Source organism: Lates calcarifer, unplaced genomic scaffold, assembly GCF_001640805.2.
Source record: "Lates calcarifer isolate ASB-BC8 unplaced genomic scaffold, TLL_Latcal_v3 _unitig_1301_quiver_1429, whole genome shotgun sequence".
Lineage (NCBI taxonomy): Eukaryota > Metazoa > Chordata > Actinopteri > Centropomidae > Lates > Lates calcarifer.
This window is the reverse complement of record NW_026115425.1, coordinates 1-19,248: the sequence shown is the minus strand read 5'-3', so window position 1 is coordinate 19,248 and position 19,248 is coordinate 1. Positions and strand designations below refer to the sequence as shown.

The window sequence follows — 19,248 nt, the reverse complement described above, 5'->3', positions numbered from 1 at the left end:
GCTACACAGCCCGGACTAAGATACATTCATCTTCTTTTTCATCAACAGGTGTCTTTGCAGAGTGCTGCTGTTAACTGCAGTGTACAACACTATTTTCTTGCAGTGTTATTTTATATTGTTCATGTCCCACCCATGGTAAGAGATTTACAGTTTTATTCATCTGTCCCTCATCCTGTTTTCTGTGTAGCTGACAATAAAGTGAATCTGCCTTCGTTACAACACCACAAGAATAAACAAATTCATAATGTAAGATAACGACAGTTGGCTGCTCGATGCACTTGGTTATTATTAATATGAAGATCTACACTGAAGCAGTAACAGACTCTGAGTCTCTTTAAGTCCACAGTGGCTTTGAATTAGTCGGGTGCTCTCAGTTATTCAGTGACTGTCATGACCGAACATAATGATTTGGGGAAGAAAGCTCGACTGTTTCTGTGGTTTGGATACTTACCACGAGGTGATCAGGTACTGAGCCAGGTTGATGGCGATCGGTGTGCCGGTGATGGTGACGTGACGATCACTGGTGCTGTCGATCTGACTGCCGATCTTGATCTGAGCTCCAGACACCTGCCGGATCTCGTTTATCTTGGTGCCCTGGCGACCGATGATGGAGCCAATCAGCTGCGAGGAGGACGAGACAGGAAGAGGATGAAAAGACCAGTTTAAAGACCAGTTCTAGAGGAGGGTGGTGGAGAGCAGGGAGCAGAAAATTCTTATTTTACCTGCCCCTAACTAAAAAAGAGAAACTGATTGGTCTACTAGTATTTTCAGCAGCATTTTAAGACACATATGTACGCATCAAAACTAGGCGTGGGTTACTGGTTTCAAGGTAAACTCTGGTTTGGAAAAGTAAAGGTTTCAGAACCTAAAACCTGTGTGGGAGTATTTTGGGTACAGAAAGAAGACAGTCGCAACCTGAAGCAGGAAAGTCAGCCGACTTGTAAGACGTGCTTATGAAGAGCAGCTGCAACAGGAGGCAATACCACCACTCAACCACCACTCAACCAAAATCAAGGTAATGCTGTCTCGAATGTACGTGACAGCTACGAGAGTTAGCACGTCTAGCATCCGTGTAATAAACACTATAGGCTTGCTACTGCAGCAGATAACAAATCAGCTAGTTTTGCAAAACCACGATATCTTTGCTTAAGGTTATCATACTGTCAAGATCTTCTCCCAACCCATGCCCAATCAAAACACACGCACACACTACCAATGACAGAAAACCAAACATAAACAACACTCATTAGCCTCACAAGCACTTTGTGAACATTCTCCTAATTATACTTTTACTGAAGTAACATTTATAATTAAGAGTATTTCTGAAAATAACGAGATAGATATGTGTTATTATCTGTTTTTTCTTTGCTGATTTACAACTGTCTGACTTTACTGACTCCACACCTACACCACATCTCTCTCTCTCTCTCTGCAGTTTATTTTTCAGCCCCTCCATCCATCCATCCATCCATCCATCCATCCATCCTCATTATCTCTTCATGTCTAAGAATATGAAACTGCAACAGGTGGTGAACTCTGACTCATCTGCCGGCCCAGCGGGGGGTTTGTCACACAGTAGATGTCACAGTAACAACAGACAGATATTTACTGAGCTTATCTCACTGTCAGCTCACACCATAAATACGCCTTGTTACCTTTCTTAAAAAAAAAAAAGAAAACGTGCGTTGGCAGGCAGTGCTGTGTCTCCTGTGTGTCAAGGCTGCAGAAAAAACTGACATCTGAGCACAAATCAGACAGAAAGCTGATCATAACTGAAAATAACAGCGAGGAAATTTGACAATCACGATCAATAGAGTCCTGGAGTCAGTTTTCTCTGACAAACTGATCAATTTTAACGACTGTGCAACAGTAAAAAAAAAAAAAGCCTCTTTCTGCTTTAAAATGTATTTAAATGTTATGACAGGAGAGTGACAGTGTCAGAGGGTGTCACTGTAATCCAATTAAAACACATTAATAATCATGATAATAGTATATTTAATTGGTGCCCATGAGAGACGTTTGGTGTAAAGACACAAACAGCTAATTAACCCTCGTTATGACTCATTAGCCTGAAATCTATCAGACGTATTGTTAAATAATTTCACTTAATTATTTGTTTACTTGTAAAGAAAATTAAGACACAGTAATAACAGTAATGATACTTTGCCTCAGAGGGTAGTGCTTCATTTTATGTTAATGACTTTTAATTCTGCTAATTATATTTTTTCCTGTGATCACAGTGAAGTTTTACAATAAGCAGTGTTACAGGAGCTCAGGTAAACAAACATCCCTCTGTCCAGGTGAGAAAATATTTGCAGGTGATTCATTAATATAAACACGTCTTCCCTGATAATCTCGTCACAATACAATGTTCTGCTGGAAAACCTTGCACTGTTGAATCACACAAGCCAGACAGCCAATAACATATTCAATAAAACGGCCACCATCTTGGCTACGCAGCAGAAGAGGAGGGACCAGCAACGTATTTTAAAACTTGTGAAATGGCGGCCTTCATTTCCCATTAGTGCACGGCAGCCATGTTTGATTTCAGATGACACTACCCATTCAAAATCTGGTGTCAGATCCTCCAGCTGCTGTCACATCAAATAAAAAGTGTTTCTGCTCCGTTTCAAATTTCTGAATGAATCAGTTACAAACACTGACTCAGGAGACTCAGAGGAAAAACTGATCGTCTCCGCTCAGCCTCCTCACTTTCATCTACTTATGACCCAGATCTTTTTCCTTTATTCAGACTGTTCTCGTCTGCTCGCTGCATTCTTCTCTTCCTGCAGCCGTCATTCGGTATCTTTCATTCCTTCACTGCAGTCCTGCCACTGCCTCTTACTCTCCTTTATAATCTTTATTTTTTTCCCCTCTCTCTGCACCACAAGCATTCCTTTCCCCACAAGTCATTTGACCAACGAGCCGGCTGTAGAGGGCTATTCATGGAAAGAGGCCTGATAATTCAAGTGTGTGTGTGGTGGCTATAACGACAGAAGACAAAGTGCCGGCTGACAACAACCAGGTCGGGACCATTTGTGTGAAATCCACCTTTAGCCGCTGTTCGACCTCTCAAACAGCCTCATTGAATCACAAACCGCATCCTCTGAGTCACAGACTTTCCCACGCCGTCAGCTGTCGGACAACAAAACCTCCTATCTCCAGGTGTGAACCCAGACGAACCGACCAGGAGACGCTAATGTGTCTGTGTGTAATTATAGTAAATGGGACGGAAGCTGCAGGACATTTTGTTTATTTCTATGTCAGTGGATAACGTAGACACACAGGGCTAATGCATTTAATGCATCATTATCTTTGTGTCTCCTAGAAATTACATGTACACACAGGTTTGTTGTTTTATTTCTAGGGTTGGGATTCCTCAGGAGGTTTTTACCAAAAGCCGAATTATCCTCCTCCTCTCCTCCTCTCCAGAACAAACAGATCTGATAATTAAGACAGGAGAAACAGTGAATCAAACAGGTTCACGTTAAAAATCACTGTTTCTCCAATGAGGTTTGGTGGAGTCATTTACTCGGCTTAATGTCCGACTGACAGTCGATGCCGATGGAAAACTTCGCACATACTTTAATTTCCAACGACAAATACTGCACAAACAATCGTAACCAACATAATGACGAAATCTTTTTAATCTAAAACTGTATGAACGAGTTTCAGCTCCTCTGGTTCAGTCTCTCAGCTCTCATAGCATCTGAACAAAAATGTCACACTTTCTTAAAGAATACCTCTTATATTTACCATGTTTTTGGGTGTTCATTTAATAGGACTGTATCAGCAACTGTAACCAGCTGCTGCAAACAAACTAACAGTGGTATTCCAGCAGCTCCTGTGTTCTGTCCAGTAAAATTCCTGTTTTTGTCAATGGAGTCTGGTACTGATATATAGACTTTGAACATACGATATAGACGTTTTTCTAGGAGACACTGTCGCTTTTAGTTTTCATGTTTTTATGGATTTTTTTTCTCATATGAATCATGGAAAGCCCTGATTTCTGGTGATATAAACAAACCTGACTTTGCTCTAAATGCTCAGAAACGTCAGAGCTACACAAACGTCATGACTTCAATGTGAAAACCAAGCTCTGGCTTTTACAGTTTCTCCAAGGTCGACTGCTCTGGAGATACAAGGTTTTTCACAGGGTTCTGTACAGCGTCATGCCCCCCTCCCCTCCTCCCTCCCCCACCTCCCCTTTAGAGCAGCTTTGTGTAAGTGCTGTTGGGTAAAATCAGCTTGAAGCTGAGGAGGAAGAGGACGGAGCGAGGGCTATTTTTGGGTGATTCCCTGCTGCCCTTGTAATTTGGAAAGGTTTATTGAAGGGGGGAGAGAGGGGGAGGAGGGGAGAGAGGGGGAGTGTCAGACAGGGTTGTTGTTAAATCTCTGACTGTGAGCTATAGGATGTCATTAAGCTGCTCTGCTCACTGACTCATACAAACACAAACATATCACACACTAACATGCACTGGGTCTTAACTTCTGCTCTTTACTCTCTCTGGAGCTCGTATGAACACATGAATGATCTCTGTGTGTTTAAATACTGAAGCCACACTATAACATGAATGAAAGCTCTGAGGCCTCGATGTTTAATCTGTACCTAAGAGGTGAGATCACCTGCAGAGGTTATCACATCAGAGATTAGAGGCAGAGTTTCCGGTAAAAAACGCAGACTCCGTCCTTTACCGAGCTACGGTCGAGTCGGAGATAAAGACCCAGAGTGGAGGGATGTTAACTGAACAGTGAGTTTCCTGCGGAGAAACCATCAAAACTCTGCTGCTACAGCACCAAAGAGAGGATGAGACAGTGGAGACGCTTCAGGCTGAATCAACTATAAATGTGAAAAAAACTGCAGAGTGACGGTTCAATTCAGCAACAGAGCTGCGTATGAATCACTGCATTCTGCTGAGGAAGTAGAACAAGACCGGTTTTCATGGGGTTGAATCACCACTGTTGATTCACTGGTGCAGTGATTAGGGACGTGCACGAAGAACGCGAAGCAAAGTCAAGTTTTTTTTTTTTTAAAGAATCGACTGAAAATAAGGAAAGTGCAACATTATTTTACTCAACTGGACAAAAGACTGGGCGGCAAAACGACCTTGATCTGGGTTCGCGATAAAATTTGTCGATTCAGACGATAAGCTCAGGGCATTTTATTCTAACAATCACACGGTAGCATTAACACGACAACAGCCAGTCAGGCAGCAGTTTTTACACGTCAAAGTACAGACCCATTTCCTGACCTACTGACGGTAAAGAAAGCTGTCGATGAGTCAGAAACATGAGTGGAACCAAAGAAAGTAAAGAACTGACATTATCCTGTTTGGTCACGTTAAAAACGACGAAGCTCAGATTAAGACGGTCTGAAAAAAAAGGTCACACTCGTTAGCAACCGCCTTTTTTAAGACACGTAAAAGCTTCAAACATCAGGAGTGGGGGATTTACTGACCCATTTTATGTCGGAGAATAAAACCTGAAAATGTCTTGAGCTTGTGTTAAAACCACAGACCTTATTTCAGACATTTAACCAGAAACACACTGACAACAGGAAGTGCTAACATGCTAACTTACTTCCTGGTTTTAGGATCAGTCCTGCAGGACTCTATACTCAGGTAAACATCAAAAATCACGAGGAAATTAAGACGCAGCGGCTGATGTTAACATATATATTCACACACGACTGTAATAATATGGTAGAGTTAGAAATTTGGTGAGCATCTTTTACAGTCTTTACAGCTCAGGTGTCTCGTGTTGTGTTCACTGTGCTTCATTTTAAAGGCTGGATCAGTAAATTCGGCCGTCGACTGCTTCAGTCTTTCTCCATGTGTTTGTTGTGGAAGGAGCTGCATCGCTGTGAGTAAACACAGTCGACTGGATGAATTACTGCCTGTGATGGACAGACAGAGGGTGAGGGTGAGGGGGGAGGAGGAGGGTGGAGGGGGGAGACAGGGTGGCCAAAGGCTGCCTTATAAACTCAGAGGTCAGCGCTTTGACCTCGCAGCAGTCAACACGTCCATCAAATGTCAGACGTCCTTGAACGCGACACTGAACTGTTCGCTGCTCTCGAACGCAGCAGAGTCGTTTGTTAGCAGCGCTGCTCTGCAGCTGGTTCAGAGGCCGACGGATGAAAGTCAGTCTCCATTTTTATTCAGATGAATATTCAGCCACTGTTGGACTAATGCGAACGTCTCGTCTGATCCGGTCCAAACAGGAAATACCTTCCCATGAGGACAGACTGCGATGTGTTTCCTTACTCTTCCTCCTTTTCTATCTTCTTTTCCTACCTTCCTTTCCTTTCTTCCTTCCTTCCTCCTCCTTTCATATATGTCCTAAATTCCTTCCTTCTTTATTTTCCTACTTTCCATTGTTGCTTCTCTACCCTCCTTCCTTCCTTCCTTTTATTCCTCCTTTTCTCCTTCCCTTCCTTCTTTTCATACCTTCCATCTTCCTTTCATATCCGTCCTCCTTCCCTTCCTTCCATTTTCTATTCCTCCTATACTCCATCCCTTTCTTCCGTCTTCTATTCTTCCTTTCCCCTCATAAATCATCAATAAGCTTCAGTTTCAGCCTCAGGTGAGTCTGAGGAAACTTACGTCGTTTGGAATGAGGAGCTCCTGAGACGTGGTTTGAGAATTGGCCTCCACCGCTCCTGAAAGAGACAGAGGTAATTATCAATTATTGATTTTACTGGATGATAGAAATCCAGGAGAATTCAGTGAAACTCATCAGATCTTCTTTACGTTACTCTCCTCCATCACAGTGACACCAGAAAAACAAACAGTAGAGACAGACTCCATTTAAATAAAGAGTTTTTGATGAGCTGGAAGCGAAGGATGAAGATTCTGAAGAATTCTTTCTTTTTCCTTCCTTCCTACTTTTCCTTTCTCACTTCCTCCTCCTTTCACATTTGTCCTTCCTTCCTTTCTATTCATTCGTTCCTCTCTCCCTTACTTTTTCTCCTTTCCTTCCTACCTTCTCTCCCTTTCTTTCTTTATCTTCCTTCCCTTCTTTCTCTTTCCTTCTTTTCCTACATTCGTGAATGTGCCTGAAGTTAGCCTACTGAATCAGTCTAGCTAACTACACTAGCACAGTACGCCAAATTAGCGCCTCCCTCATTTTCAGCCACATGGTTAGCTTCTCTCTTACCTATTCCTCTTTGTGAATGAGAGCTAGCATAAATGCTAATGTGTTTGTGTCAACATAACGTGTGTTACGTTTCCTTTTTCGTAACGTTATCTTTAGCCAGAAGCTAAGCTATCTTGTGCCAGTTGTGGTCTTTGAGCTGCTTCGAATCCAAGCTTAAACACAGAGGGATTATAACAGAACTGTTCACTAAAATAATGATTATATAACAGTTATTATCTAATGTGCAGTTAAACAGAAAGAAAGGTGGATTTTAACAGATGAATTCAAAGCATGTCAGGATGTTTTACAAATATCTTGGATTCAGTAAATGATGAAACTCAGAGTAACGACGTGTGAAAAAAATTAAGTTTTAAAATATTTTTTTTCTTTTGAGGTTTAAACAAAGTTTTTTCTGGAGTTTTTGTGTCTTAAACACAAAGAACTGAAACAACAAAGTGACTTCAAAATCAAAAGTGAACTCACATACACACACACACACACACACTTGTGCAGTTACACACTCCAATATGTGACCAACAACACGTGCACACAAACATCAAAAATACTTTTCAGGTTTTTCGTTTTTTATTCTGTTCAGAGCTTCCGATCTTACATGCATGCATGTGTGTGTGTGTGTGTGTGTGTGCGCGTACCAGGCAGGACTTGTGTAGCTGACTGGCTGATGGGAGCGAGGCCCTGCTGCTGCATCGACAACTGGTGGAGCTTCGCCAGCTGAGAGAACAAAAAGTCAAATTAATCACCTGATAAAAACAAAGTCTCATCATCGTAATTCTCAAATAGATAAAAATAAAAACCTAAATCATAAAAATATCAGTTTGTGTTTTTACCTCTGAGTGTGGAATGCCGTAGTGGCTCTGAACTGCGTACGACTGCAACAGAAAAACAGACACCAGTGTGAATAAGGTCAAAGTTTATACGAGCAGAGATTCATGTTTTTCTGTGTTTCTGAGGGGAAACATCTCTCAGGTTCTGTCTGATTTATTCACTAAAATGAAGAGAAGAAATCATAAAAATCTTGAATTCATTCAAAGGTAAAGCAGCAGCTCTGTGGGGTTTTTTTAAACCCTAGGTTTACCCTCTTAGGCTACATAAACACTTCTGCAAACAACACCCAGGGCTGTAAAAACACTGCAAACCTCTCTGCACATCCTGATGAAATATTATTATTTACAGTCAGGTTTCTCCTATAAACACACAAGAACTGAACATCAGAGAAAAAAAGGAAGTACCAACATTTATTTATCAGAAATTACACTTTCCTTTCCAAAATTAAATATCAGACGATCATTAATTTGAAAAGTCTGACAGTAAATTTCACAACAATGTACAGTTTTGTTTTTGTTTTTTTAACCTGTGTAACAGCTTTTAGATGTTTAACATAGATGCAGGATTAGGGCTGTAGGATATGATGATATATATCAGATGATGGAATCGGTGCATTATTGATGAAGAAGAGTGAATCTGGCAATCAGCACCAGACTCCATTGACAAAAACAGGAATTTTACCGAGCAGAAAACAGGAGCTGCTGGAATACCACTGCCTCCATCTGTTAGTGTTTGTGTCACTGTGTGACTTTCAGTGGTGGAAGAAGTAATCAGATACTTTACTGAAAAGTAAAAGTACCACATACTAACACAAACACACTAACAGATGGAGGCAGTGGTACTCCAGCAGCTCACAGTAAAATTCCTGTTTTTGTCAATGGAGTCTGGTTGAGATAAAAAGTGATGTTTCTGTAGGAATCTTATCCATATTGTTGTCAAATAATTAAAGTCTCTGCCTCTGTAACAAGGATGATATACATCATTGCACACAGCCCTATACAGGATCGATTATAAAAATGGTCTCAGCTTCATAGTTTGATCAAGAATGATGATATTTTTTCAGCTCATCAAACATAAAACAGTTTTAAAACATGTTAGTTAAAGGTTTTTCTCTGCATAAGCTGAAAATGAGTCTGTACATCAGCTCAGAGGGAAACACCTTTCTGTCGTAACACCATGAATGTTTCTGGGCTCAGAGACAAAAGAAGAGTTCCTAAAAACACAGCAGTTAAAATGACTTTGACTCGAACGTCCTGAGCGAATCTCTCCGGTGACTTCTCCTCCGTCGCCTCGTCACAGCGTCTGTGTTTATCGCTGCGAGATCACGGTTTAAAAAGAGCTTTTAGAGGCTTTTCCTGAATCCCATGCAGGCTGAACTTCAAAGGGAACGAACACGTCCATGGGCGACGACTGGGGTCTAAAGACTTTGAAATGTTTTGTGCGTCTGTCCCTGAGCCTCTCCACACCTTATATAACAGATTTCAGAGCTGTCGCTGCCGCTGAACTCTTGACTCCTGACGCTGCGAGCGTGATCGACCTGGGTGTGCTCGGCCTCCGTGATATCTCTCTCCCTGATCTGCAGGTAAATATTTATACTCGGTGGTGAACCTGAAAGTCTCCACCACAGGCCCTGAAGACAAACGGCCCTGGCCGTAAACTCATAAATATTCATTAGCGGTTTAATTCAGCATGAATCGGAGCTGCAGCAGAAACAGGAGGAGGAGGAGGAGCCTCTAAAGTCTGACATACACTTAAAGATTCTCCAAATCTTACCCAGTGAAGAAAATGTGAGAGAGCACAGACATGACGACATATAACGACAGATTTCACAGTTGTATTCTTACAGATTCACTACCAACAACCACGGTCTCAAAACTCAAAATCTTGCGCGGTCAAATGCGACTTTAGAGGAAACAAACATGGCAGACAACGACGTAGATCACTTAAACGTTTGGTTAAACCAAATCATTTCCAAAAAATGCAAAGAGGACTCAGGGGACTGGGGCTAAAAAGCTGTGTAGCCTTAAAAAAACAACTTAGTAGTGACGCCTATTGGGAAATAAAGCTTCAGTTTGCTTAAATATTGGACTCTGAAACGATGGAAAAAGGTCATGTGATCTATGATCAGCTGACCTGAATAAACTGAATGACCAGGTTTTTCCATCAGTTGATTTTCCAGACCTTAACCCTTTTGAGAATCCTTGGGGTTTGCTGTAGAAAACTTTACGCAGCGGTCCAACTCTCCCATCATCAATACAAGATCTGAGCGAAAAATTAATGCAACTCCGGATGGAAATAAACATCGTGACATTGCATGAGCTTATTGAAACGATGCCGCAATCAGAGCTGAAGGCGGTCCAACGAAATATTAGAGTGTGTGACTTTTATTTTGTAATCTCGTTTCTGTTTCATCAACTTTGCCTGCAGTATCTGCTCCGACCCGTCAGGAGCTGAGTGTCAACCCCTCAGAGATGTTCTGGGAACGATGGATGACTTTGAGGAGACACACTCGGTCCCTGCAGACACCAACGTCCTCACAGCCTCATGCTTTTTGTCTGTAACAGGGTGAATGCAGCTGTATGACAGAGACGACTATAATAAATCAAAATTCAGTCGATCCTGTCGCGCCTCATGAACACACACTGTGCACAACAAGCTCCTTCTGTTTTGAACACAATCACAACCCCCCGTCTGCTCAACTTAATTACAACAGGGAAGACATTTTATTGATTAATATCAACAGCTGTAAATAAAGATGGACGACATGTCGCCACTTCATCCTACTGCACAAAATGAAGCTAAAATATCCCGGATACGAGTCGTCATTCGGAGCCAGAGTTTGTGTACACCAGCTCGACCAATCACAAATCAATCATGATGTTTCACTCGCTTTTTATTAGGGACTGACCGTTCAAATGTTTTGTTTGTTTTTTTAAAATCTAATTACCGATAAAATAAACACACCCTAATGCTAACTTTTTATTTTATTTATAAAACATTTTGTTTATGTATAAAAATTTTCAGTTAAAAACGCTGCTGTACTTTTTTGTTTTAGATAAGTTTGAAAAGTTATCTTTTAATTAAACATATGCTTAAAGGCATTTCAATGAAGATATGTGTTGGAAGAATAATAAACCAGCTACCAGGAGGCGATCAAGATGTTTAAGTGTCTACTTTGGGGAGCTGTCATAACGTCCATCTTTTTATACAGTTGCTGGTAAATATAATTAAGGTTTCGCACATATAAAGTTAGAGATTTTAGTCCTGTAACTCTCAGCATGACTCCCTGGAGTGATTCTAAGATCCTTAAACTACATGTTTGAGGTTTTTCATGTTTCACTAAATGGTTAAATAACGGATTAAACTCTTAAAACGTTACAAGTAATCAAACAAAGACATGATATTATCTGTTTTGTGGGTTTCACACGTTACAGCTGTCAGGACGTTAATAATTAATCTCCTCGGCCTTCACCATCACCGGCTCTTCTATTAATGACGGTCAGTGGAGCTCAACATCAAACATGATAATGACCCTCTCAAAACTCAAATGTTATTAATACATATATTAATTAACAATGCGAGGCTCATGAATATTAATCAGCTTCTAAATATAGCACAGATCACAGACGAGCTGAGCAGGAACATCTGAGCAACAAACAACAAATGGACGACTTCAGCTCTGCAGGTGGAAAATCAATCATTTAGTCCTGTAGAGATTTTAAAAAGTAAGAAAAAAACAATCTAGAAAAATGGCTTTTTGCCACTGGACCTGGTACAACATCAGGATGAGTGTTTGTGTGAAGAGACAACGGCACAGCCACTGTCTATATCTGTATGCTGTTTGGATTTATACTTAAAGTTCACATTCAGCTCTTTGGTCTCCTGTCTATTGTAAGAAGAAGTGTCAAGATAAAAATATCATCTGTGAAACATCTGTTAAACTTTATTTTGCACCAAAAAACTAACCTGATAAAAACTGCTGAAAACTTGTTGAGGATCAACAGCTCCGCTTTTTACAGTTGGATAAATCTGCATCATATAAACTCACGCTGCTTTGATTCTGCGGCTTCTACTACTTCTAGTTTTCATCATGAGGAAAAGTCTGAATTTTACTGAACCTGGGAACGAACATGAGGGGAAAAAAACTCAAGATTGGAAAAGAAGGAGATACTTTTGTGAGTTCTCAAGAGACTTTCTCAGAAGACTTTCCCAAGATCTCGCCAAAGTTTCTTGAGATCTTAAGAAACTTCTGCAAGACCTTATGAAAGTTTCTCGAAATCTCAAAAAAAATGTGAGATCTCTACACTTTTGCATCATCTAAATGTTTTGACATCTCACAAAAGTTACTCAGCATCTCAAGAAAACTTTTGTGAGATCTTGTGAAACTTTCTCGAGATCTCACAAGAGTTTCTTGAGATTTTGCAGAAGTACATCTTGCGAGATCTCGAGAAACCTTTGCATCATCTAAATTTCCTGAGATCTCGCAAAAGTTTTCTCAAAATATTGAGAAACTTTTGCCAGATCTTGTTGCCAGATCCTGTTGAACCTTTGTATCGTGGTTTTGGTCTCAAGTTCCAGAGTAATGCTGAACTGTAGATCAGTTAAAAAGACTTAGAAATCATTAAAAACCAGCGTTTGACGCAAATATCAACAATTAGAAACAGAGTTTGGTGAGTTTGTTACAGCCACAGCACTTCCTGCTCCAGAAGGAGAAGGGAATCATGGGTACTATACACCGTTAAGTACTCCGTTAACTGCGTACTAATAAACTCTCTGAACTTTGACTCACTTGGTTGTTTACTTCTGTCTAAATGACTTAATTTTGTGTCATCGCAGCTAATTTCCAGTTGATCATATCAATAAGAAAATCCTCCGAGCTTTAATCCTGGAATAAAGATTAATGTTAAATCCCAGAAATGGCTCCGTGATGACTTCTGATGAATCTGTCAACAGAGAGTAAATGACTGATTTCACCAGAAACTACAGGCAAACAGATGAATCCTCCTCCTCCCTCTCTCCTCCTCCCTCTGCTCGTCTAAATAATGAATAAAAAGCATTAATCACTTCGCACAGCCACTTAACTCTGCACTAACTCTCCTGCCATCCCGTCTTCTGTCACTCTCCACGCCGTTCTCCCACAAACCTCCATCTACACATCTTTCCCTTCATTTGTATCTCCCTCGATCAAACTTCTCGTCTCACGCTGCCTTTGTCTGAAACCTGTGGCGGCCATATTGGAGGTGTACTCACTGGGAAACAGTGGCTCAGAGCAGCTGATTGACTTTCAAAAAGGTTTCCTCAGCAGAGGTAAAGAGAAAACAGATTTTTATGCCAATTTAAACAGATATTATCTCACTGCTTGAAAAAGATCACATTTGGCCCAGCAAACAAAATACGTAGGAAAAAAGAAAAGGAAAAGAAGAGGTGTTCAAACCCACATCTGCTCATGTTCAGGTCGCAAAGCCTTGAGGAAATCTAACGGGAGTAAAGGATGGAGGTTGGGGAGGACGGATGGATCGTCCGACTTCCTGACAGGTGGTTTAGAAATCAACAAAATATTTTATTAATGTTATTTATCTGGTTTATGTGCATTTGCTTCAGCTACAGGAGCAGGTGATACAGGTCGACACCTCCTACGAACTAAAGTCATTGATGGACAGATGTCGACCCCAAAGGTCTGAAAGTCAAACCAAAATATCAGGCTGTCAGGCTATCAGGCAACTTTAAGAATTTAATTGTACTTGAATGTCGGCTTCTTTTACACTTTGTTTGGAGACTCAGAGTTCAGGTTAGCTGCTCAGAAATGCACCAAGTCTGTCTGTATTGTCTATGGTTTATATATATCACTCTCAGTCTCTGTAATGTTTTCCAGTGGAGACGTAAAACTAGAAATGGTAATTCTGGACAAAAACCTGGAGAATTTGTCGAGTTATAGCTTGAATATGAAACAAATCAAACTGTTTCTCATCTTCTCCTAAACCAGCTGTTAGTTAGATACCACCTGTCCAGCTGTCCACCTGTCCACCTGTCCGCCCACCGACAGCTCCAGATGTGGTTGTAAGAGATCTGATAGAACAGTTTATTTTCCTCTTCTCTTCCTCCCTCTCGTTCTCTACCTGCTTCTCTCCTCCCATCAGTCCCGTGGAGCCTCCATTAGCTCGTGTTACTGTTGCCTTTAACTGACACTTCCAAGGCCCTGTGTCTGACAAACACACACTCAGACACACACAGACACACACAGCACTTAGCTAAAGTTAGCGGTGGCTGCACACTGAGCTGTCAGTGTGATGGAGTAAAGTGCTTCTCTGTCTTTTTCTGTCTTTTAAGCCGAGCTCTCGTTCGTAAGCCTGTCTTCACGTCTCTCTCCGTCCGGCTGCATGTGTCTCTGCAGACGTACACTTCGTCTACATTTAACTCAGAAACACAACAGGCTGTCATCATGAGCGATTTTAGATTCCAACGTAACCTCTTTCTGTTACGTTCAGCTGGAGGCAGAAAGTCTCCCTATGCATGTTAGCGAACACTGTTCTGTTGCCTTGTTTTTCTGCATTTCCTGAAGAAACTGTGTTTTTCTGAGTATATTCTGCTGCGAGTGTTAGTTAAAAAAGTTAACATTAACCAGTTTAACCAGTGGAAACAGACTGACCCGACAGGATTACAGCCAAGACATTAACAACCAGCTGACTGAGAAACACTGAAGAGAAACTGAGCGGCCCGAGGAAGAAAAAAGAAAAGTAAAAATTTAAAGATCATTTACGTTCCTGTTTCCCTCCTTGAATTTCTGACCTCAGTAGCTGCTGCTGTATTTCAGCGATGAGCTGTCTTGTATAAAAGATGCTTCATGACTTAAGGCTGATGTGATTGATCACCAGCTTCCTGGGTTTAACACTGACTTTCCTGATATTAAATCGTGACCTTGACCTTTAACCTCAGCAGTGATGTTACCTCCAGGTTCTCAGCTGTAAACCACAGTAACAACAGATCTTTCAGTGTCACCTGAGCTTAATTCGTTCAGTCAAACAAAGCGATCATTCAGTCTGTCGTCTCTGTTTCTCCGAGCTGTCAGACACATACCGTCCCAGTTTAGCCCGGGCTAATATTAGCTATCAGTGACAGGCCATCACACTGCGGATCAATCCAACGGGTTTCAAACACAAAGGCAGAAGAAACTAAAGGACTCAGACGCCTCCAGATGCCGCAGATGAAAAGTATTTAAACGTAGAGGGAATACGGCCTCAGGACTCTCGACTGACATGAAATAAATGTGTGAGGCGCCGGTTGAAGGACACTGAGCTAATGATGGTGACACACTGGCTGTTAGAAACTGACCCCGGACCATTCAGTTATGGATCGTCTAATCTCAACACGATGCCTCCCTCACCCTTGACATGTTGACATGCTGTTTGTGCAGCAGAGTTTACGGTTCACTGGAGGAAAATGTCAATTTCCTTTAATTCATTGTGTAATTTTGACTGAAAAACACAGGTTTCATTTACAGAAATCTCCTTTTCTTTGTGTGAGACTGCGGCGACTGTTTCCCTGTAGAGAAACCAGGTTTAATGTAAAGTATCTGTATGAACCTGACCTGACCTACACTGTGATGAACTGCCAGCATCCACACGATTCATCACACTGTCCTAAAACAGGCTCCTGCAAAACCTGCAGAGATTAATGACAAAAATCTGCTCGTTTCCTGCTGCAGGTGCAAGTGGGGATTAAAAAGTTAAGCAGAATTTTTTCTCTTGCTAAAGAGAACCAGAGCTCCAACCATATTTAAAACATGCACCACAGGACTGGAGGTGGGTGGTGGGAGTAAACACCTGGTGGAGACGGAGACGTGGCCTCCTGCTGTGCTGCTAGTCAGAGCTATGAGAGGACAGGAAGCGTCTAATGTGAAGCTTAAATCTGTGAGTTTAAACCTGAAACTTATCAACCGGAACTTAAAGAAAGTTAACCTGACAGTGGCCTAACTGACATTAACTGACAGTTAATCAGTATCACTCTTTACTACAGCCATTAAAATAATAAAATACATATAAAATCACAGAAACATACAAATAAAAAAATCACAAAGCTCTTATCTCTTCGCCCGCTGATTGTCAGGAGGAGGTCTAACGGTGTGGATACCTGTGTTGGACCTGGGCTAGCGAGCTAACGGCTAACAGCTCTCCTACAAGAGTCTTGTGAATGTTTTAAGGTCGGATCAGTGGGACCGTCAAATCCAGGGAGACACATTCAAGCTATTTCTGAACACAAAAAAATCACTTGTACTGCATTGATACCAACAAGAATCTGTGTTATTATGTGCACAGAGCAAAGCTGCATTTTCATCTGGTCTTCAAGCTGCTTTCAGACCAGTCCGACGGTTCTATTTTTCTATTGAGCCTCCTCATCCTGTTTCTGTTTCTTCTCTTTGTTTTTTCTTCGTCTCGGCCTTGGTTTCCACATTCCTGCGTTCCTCATGAAAACTAAGAGTCATATTTATTGACCCTCTCTGTGTGGAGGTGTTAATCTGGATCCTTCATCTCCTCCATCTGTTTTTACGATGCTGCTGCTGCTGCTGGGTGAATTTACAGTGCAGTAGTGGTGTGATTGAATTCAGGCCCTTTGAGAACTTCTACTTTTGGTTCTTGAAGTACATTTTGATACAAATACTTTTGTTCTTTTGCTTAATTTAAACATCCAAGTGCTTCTTTTATCACCGGATCTTTGACATTCAACAGGGAAATGAAGGTTAAAGGATTTGATTTAGGGGATGGTTGTGTAAAAAGGCAGAGATGAAGTGACCTTTGACCCTCGCCCCTTGACCCCCAGGCGGCCATACTCACTTGCTGCAGGTCCACTCCTCCCTGTGCCACTGAGAACAGGGGGTGAGAGCCAAAGTCTGACGCCTCGAACACCTTCAGTCGGCACAGAGAGACACAAGCACAGTCAACACAACTTCAATACTGCACAACAACCCAGTAACACAAATTACTACACAATCCCTGCCCAGATTTATAGGTGTAAAGCTGAAACTAGGAAAAATTACTGGTTTTGTCAATGGAGACATTACATTTTATGACAATTCTGACTAAATATGCTGTCTGTAATTGCTTCTGATTTCTGGAAATCCTCTTGCGACCACAACCCCAATTTTGGGAACCACTGCTTCAGAGTAACGTTGTTGACGACGTGGTCGATCAGGAGTTCTGAGTTGCGCTCAGTGTGGCCACCAGGGTGGGAAATTAGCCAAATTCTGGCCAAAAAAAGAAAGTGGGTGGTAGATTTTACTTACTATTAAGTGTGTGGTAAATTTGAACATTTACCAGTCAGCGGCTGCTAAAATATTATATATTATATTATATAATATTCATATTTTAAAAAGTTATCTTCCCCAATCTGGTCTGCACCACATCGTGATGCTACAGTGTGCGTATAAAAGTTGTGGGTCCTGGTCTATTAACATGTGTAGTGTGAGTTAACACAACCCAAAAGCTTAATAAAAAAACCACAGCTTGAAGTTTGAGAACACGACACAAGATCCAACAGACCTGCAGGGTTTATTTTCTTCTATGAAGTCAAGACGGTATTTTAGTTTGAGGTTGATTTATAAACCGGCAGCTACACTTTAAAATCTGTTCCATTACAAGCTGGAAGCCGGAGTGAAGATGTAAGAACAGGAGTAATGTACTGAGCTCTCCGGTGTCTTGTTAAAACTCTGGCTGCTGCTGTTTAATGGACCAGACAAGAGAGGGAGAAAGCAGAAGGAGTCCAACGAGGGAAAGAAGGAGTTTCTCTACATCTCATCCAGACATGAAACCTCGAACTCTTTCTGTTAATCGACTCAAGCTCAAAACTGAGTCCAATCAATCACCAAGACTTTGGACTTTGACAACCACAAACACGGTCAGAATCTTTCTAATGTCCCACTGAGTCTTCTTGAGTGTAATATTGATTTGACTTTTCAGATGTGGAGACGTGAGGTAGCTGTAAAACGAACTGAAGTTCAGTTCTAACAATATATAAGACCGTTATTCCACCGTTATTCCACCGTCGTCCACAGCGGCACCTCAGAGTGTTCATCCACAAATAACCAAATGCCCCAGACAACTATGCAGAGAGACAATCCGAACCACGGGCGAGTAAACCTCCAAACAATATCTGTTACAGTCCAATGATGTGTGACCGAGTACAGACCAGATCTCAGCTGTGCCACTCTCTCAGGGAAAATCAACCGTAGCTCAAACTGACCAAATGACAAACCTGAATAGCGCCAAGCTTCGATGCACCGCTGAGGCTGAGCGCACACGGCGAGATTTCCTCAACCAATTAAAGCTTCAGAGTTTCCGTCCCTGAAAACTCTTCAGAGCTCAAGGTACTTTGAAAACCTGCAGGGAGAATCGTTAAAGCAGGATGCAGGTATGCAGGATTTTATGACTTTAACTGTAATAACTAATTAGGGCTTTTTAAATTTAATTAGGGATAAAACGGGACCCAAATCTTGGACTATAATTTATAATTTAGCCCACAGACATGCTAGCACGTTCGCCATCTTAGCTTAGAATGTTAACATATTAAAGCTTGATAATTAGCACTAAACACAACATACATCAGTTCAGCAGATATCTGGTCATAAACCAAAGTACTGGACAAGTTAAAATGTGACCTGATGATGGCGCTAGATGTAAAGTCAAAGAATCATCAAAGTTATTACAACTCATCCTAAAGGGAATAAAAATGAACCAATCGTCTTGGTCGTTCATCCAATAGATGTCAAGACATTTTCCATTTTTGAAACCATAAATGTCGACCTCATGATGGAAAAGTCCAAGGATCACTAAGGTCGTAAAAATGCATCATCTGGAGACCATGAATATCTGTGCCAAATTTTGTGTTAATTCATCAACTGGATCTTGTGATATTTCACAGATTGAGTGAAAAAACATGTCCTGTTGTTGGCTCTAGAGGAAGAGTCAGGGGATAATAAAAGTCTTTATGATTCATCCTCAAAATGTCATGACAATCCAACCAAACCAAAACACTGACACTGTCGTCTGTAAAGCTCTGACGCCATGACACTCCAAACACGAGTCTTCAGTCCTGTCAGTCTACATCCTGATGAATCCTTCAGGGAGCTGATGGAGGGGTTTCTATGCTCTGTTACAGCAGATGGTGATAACCCTTGTTTTTAATGTTTCCTGTCTTTGTTCGTAGGTCATATATGACTTTTGAGAACGTGTCCTCAGATGGAACGTTGATCTGTCCCATCTAATGGTCCAACTTCTG

General features: G+C 41.3%; 1 protein-coding gene across 1 annotated transcript; it reads right to left on the bottom strand.

Moving 5' to 3' along the window:
• Positions 1-441: 441 nt before the first annotated feature.
• Positions 442-16,880, bottom strand: LOC108888231 (poly(rC)-binding protein 2; the record flags this gene model as incomplete). Its single annotated transcript, XM_018684134.1, has 5 exons — positions 442-621; positions 6,603-6,658; positions 7,788-7,866; positions 7,983-8,024; positions 16,809-16,880. Coding segments are annotated over 5 exons (423 nt in total), but the record flags the coding sequence as incomplete, so codon positions are not given.
• Between the last annotated feature and the right edge of the window lie 2,368 nt (positions 16,881-19,248).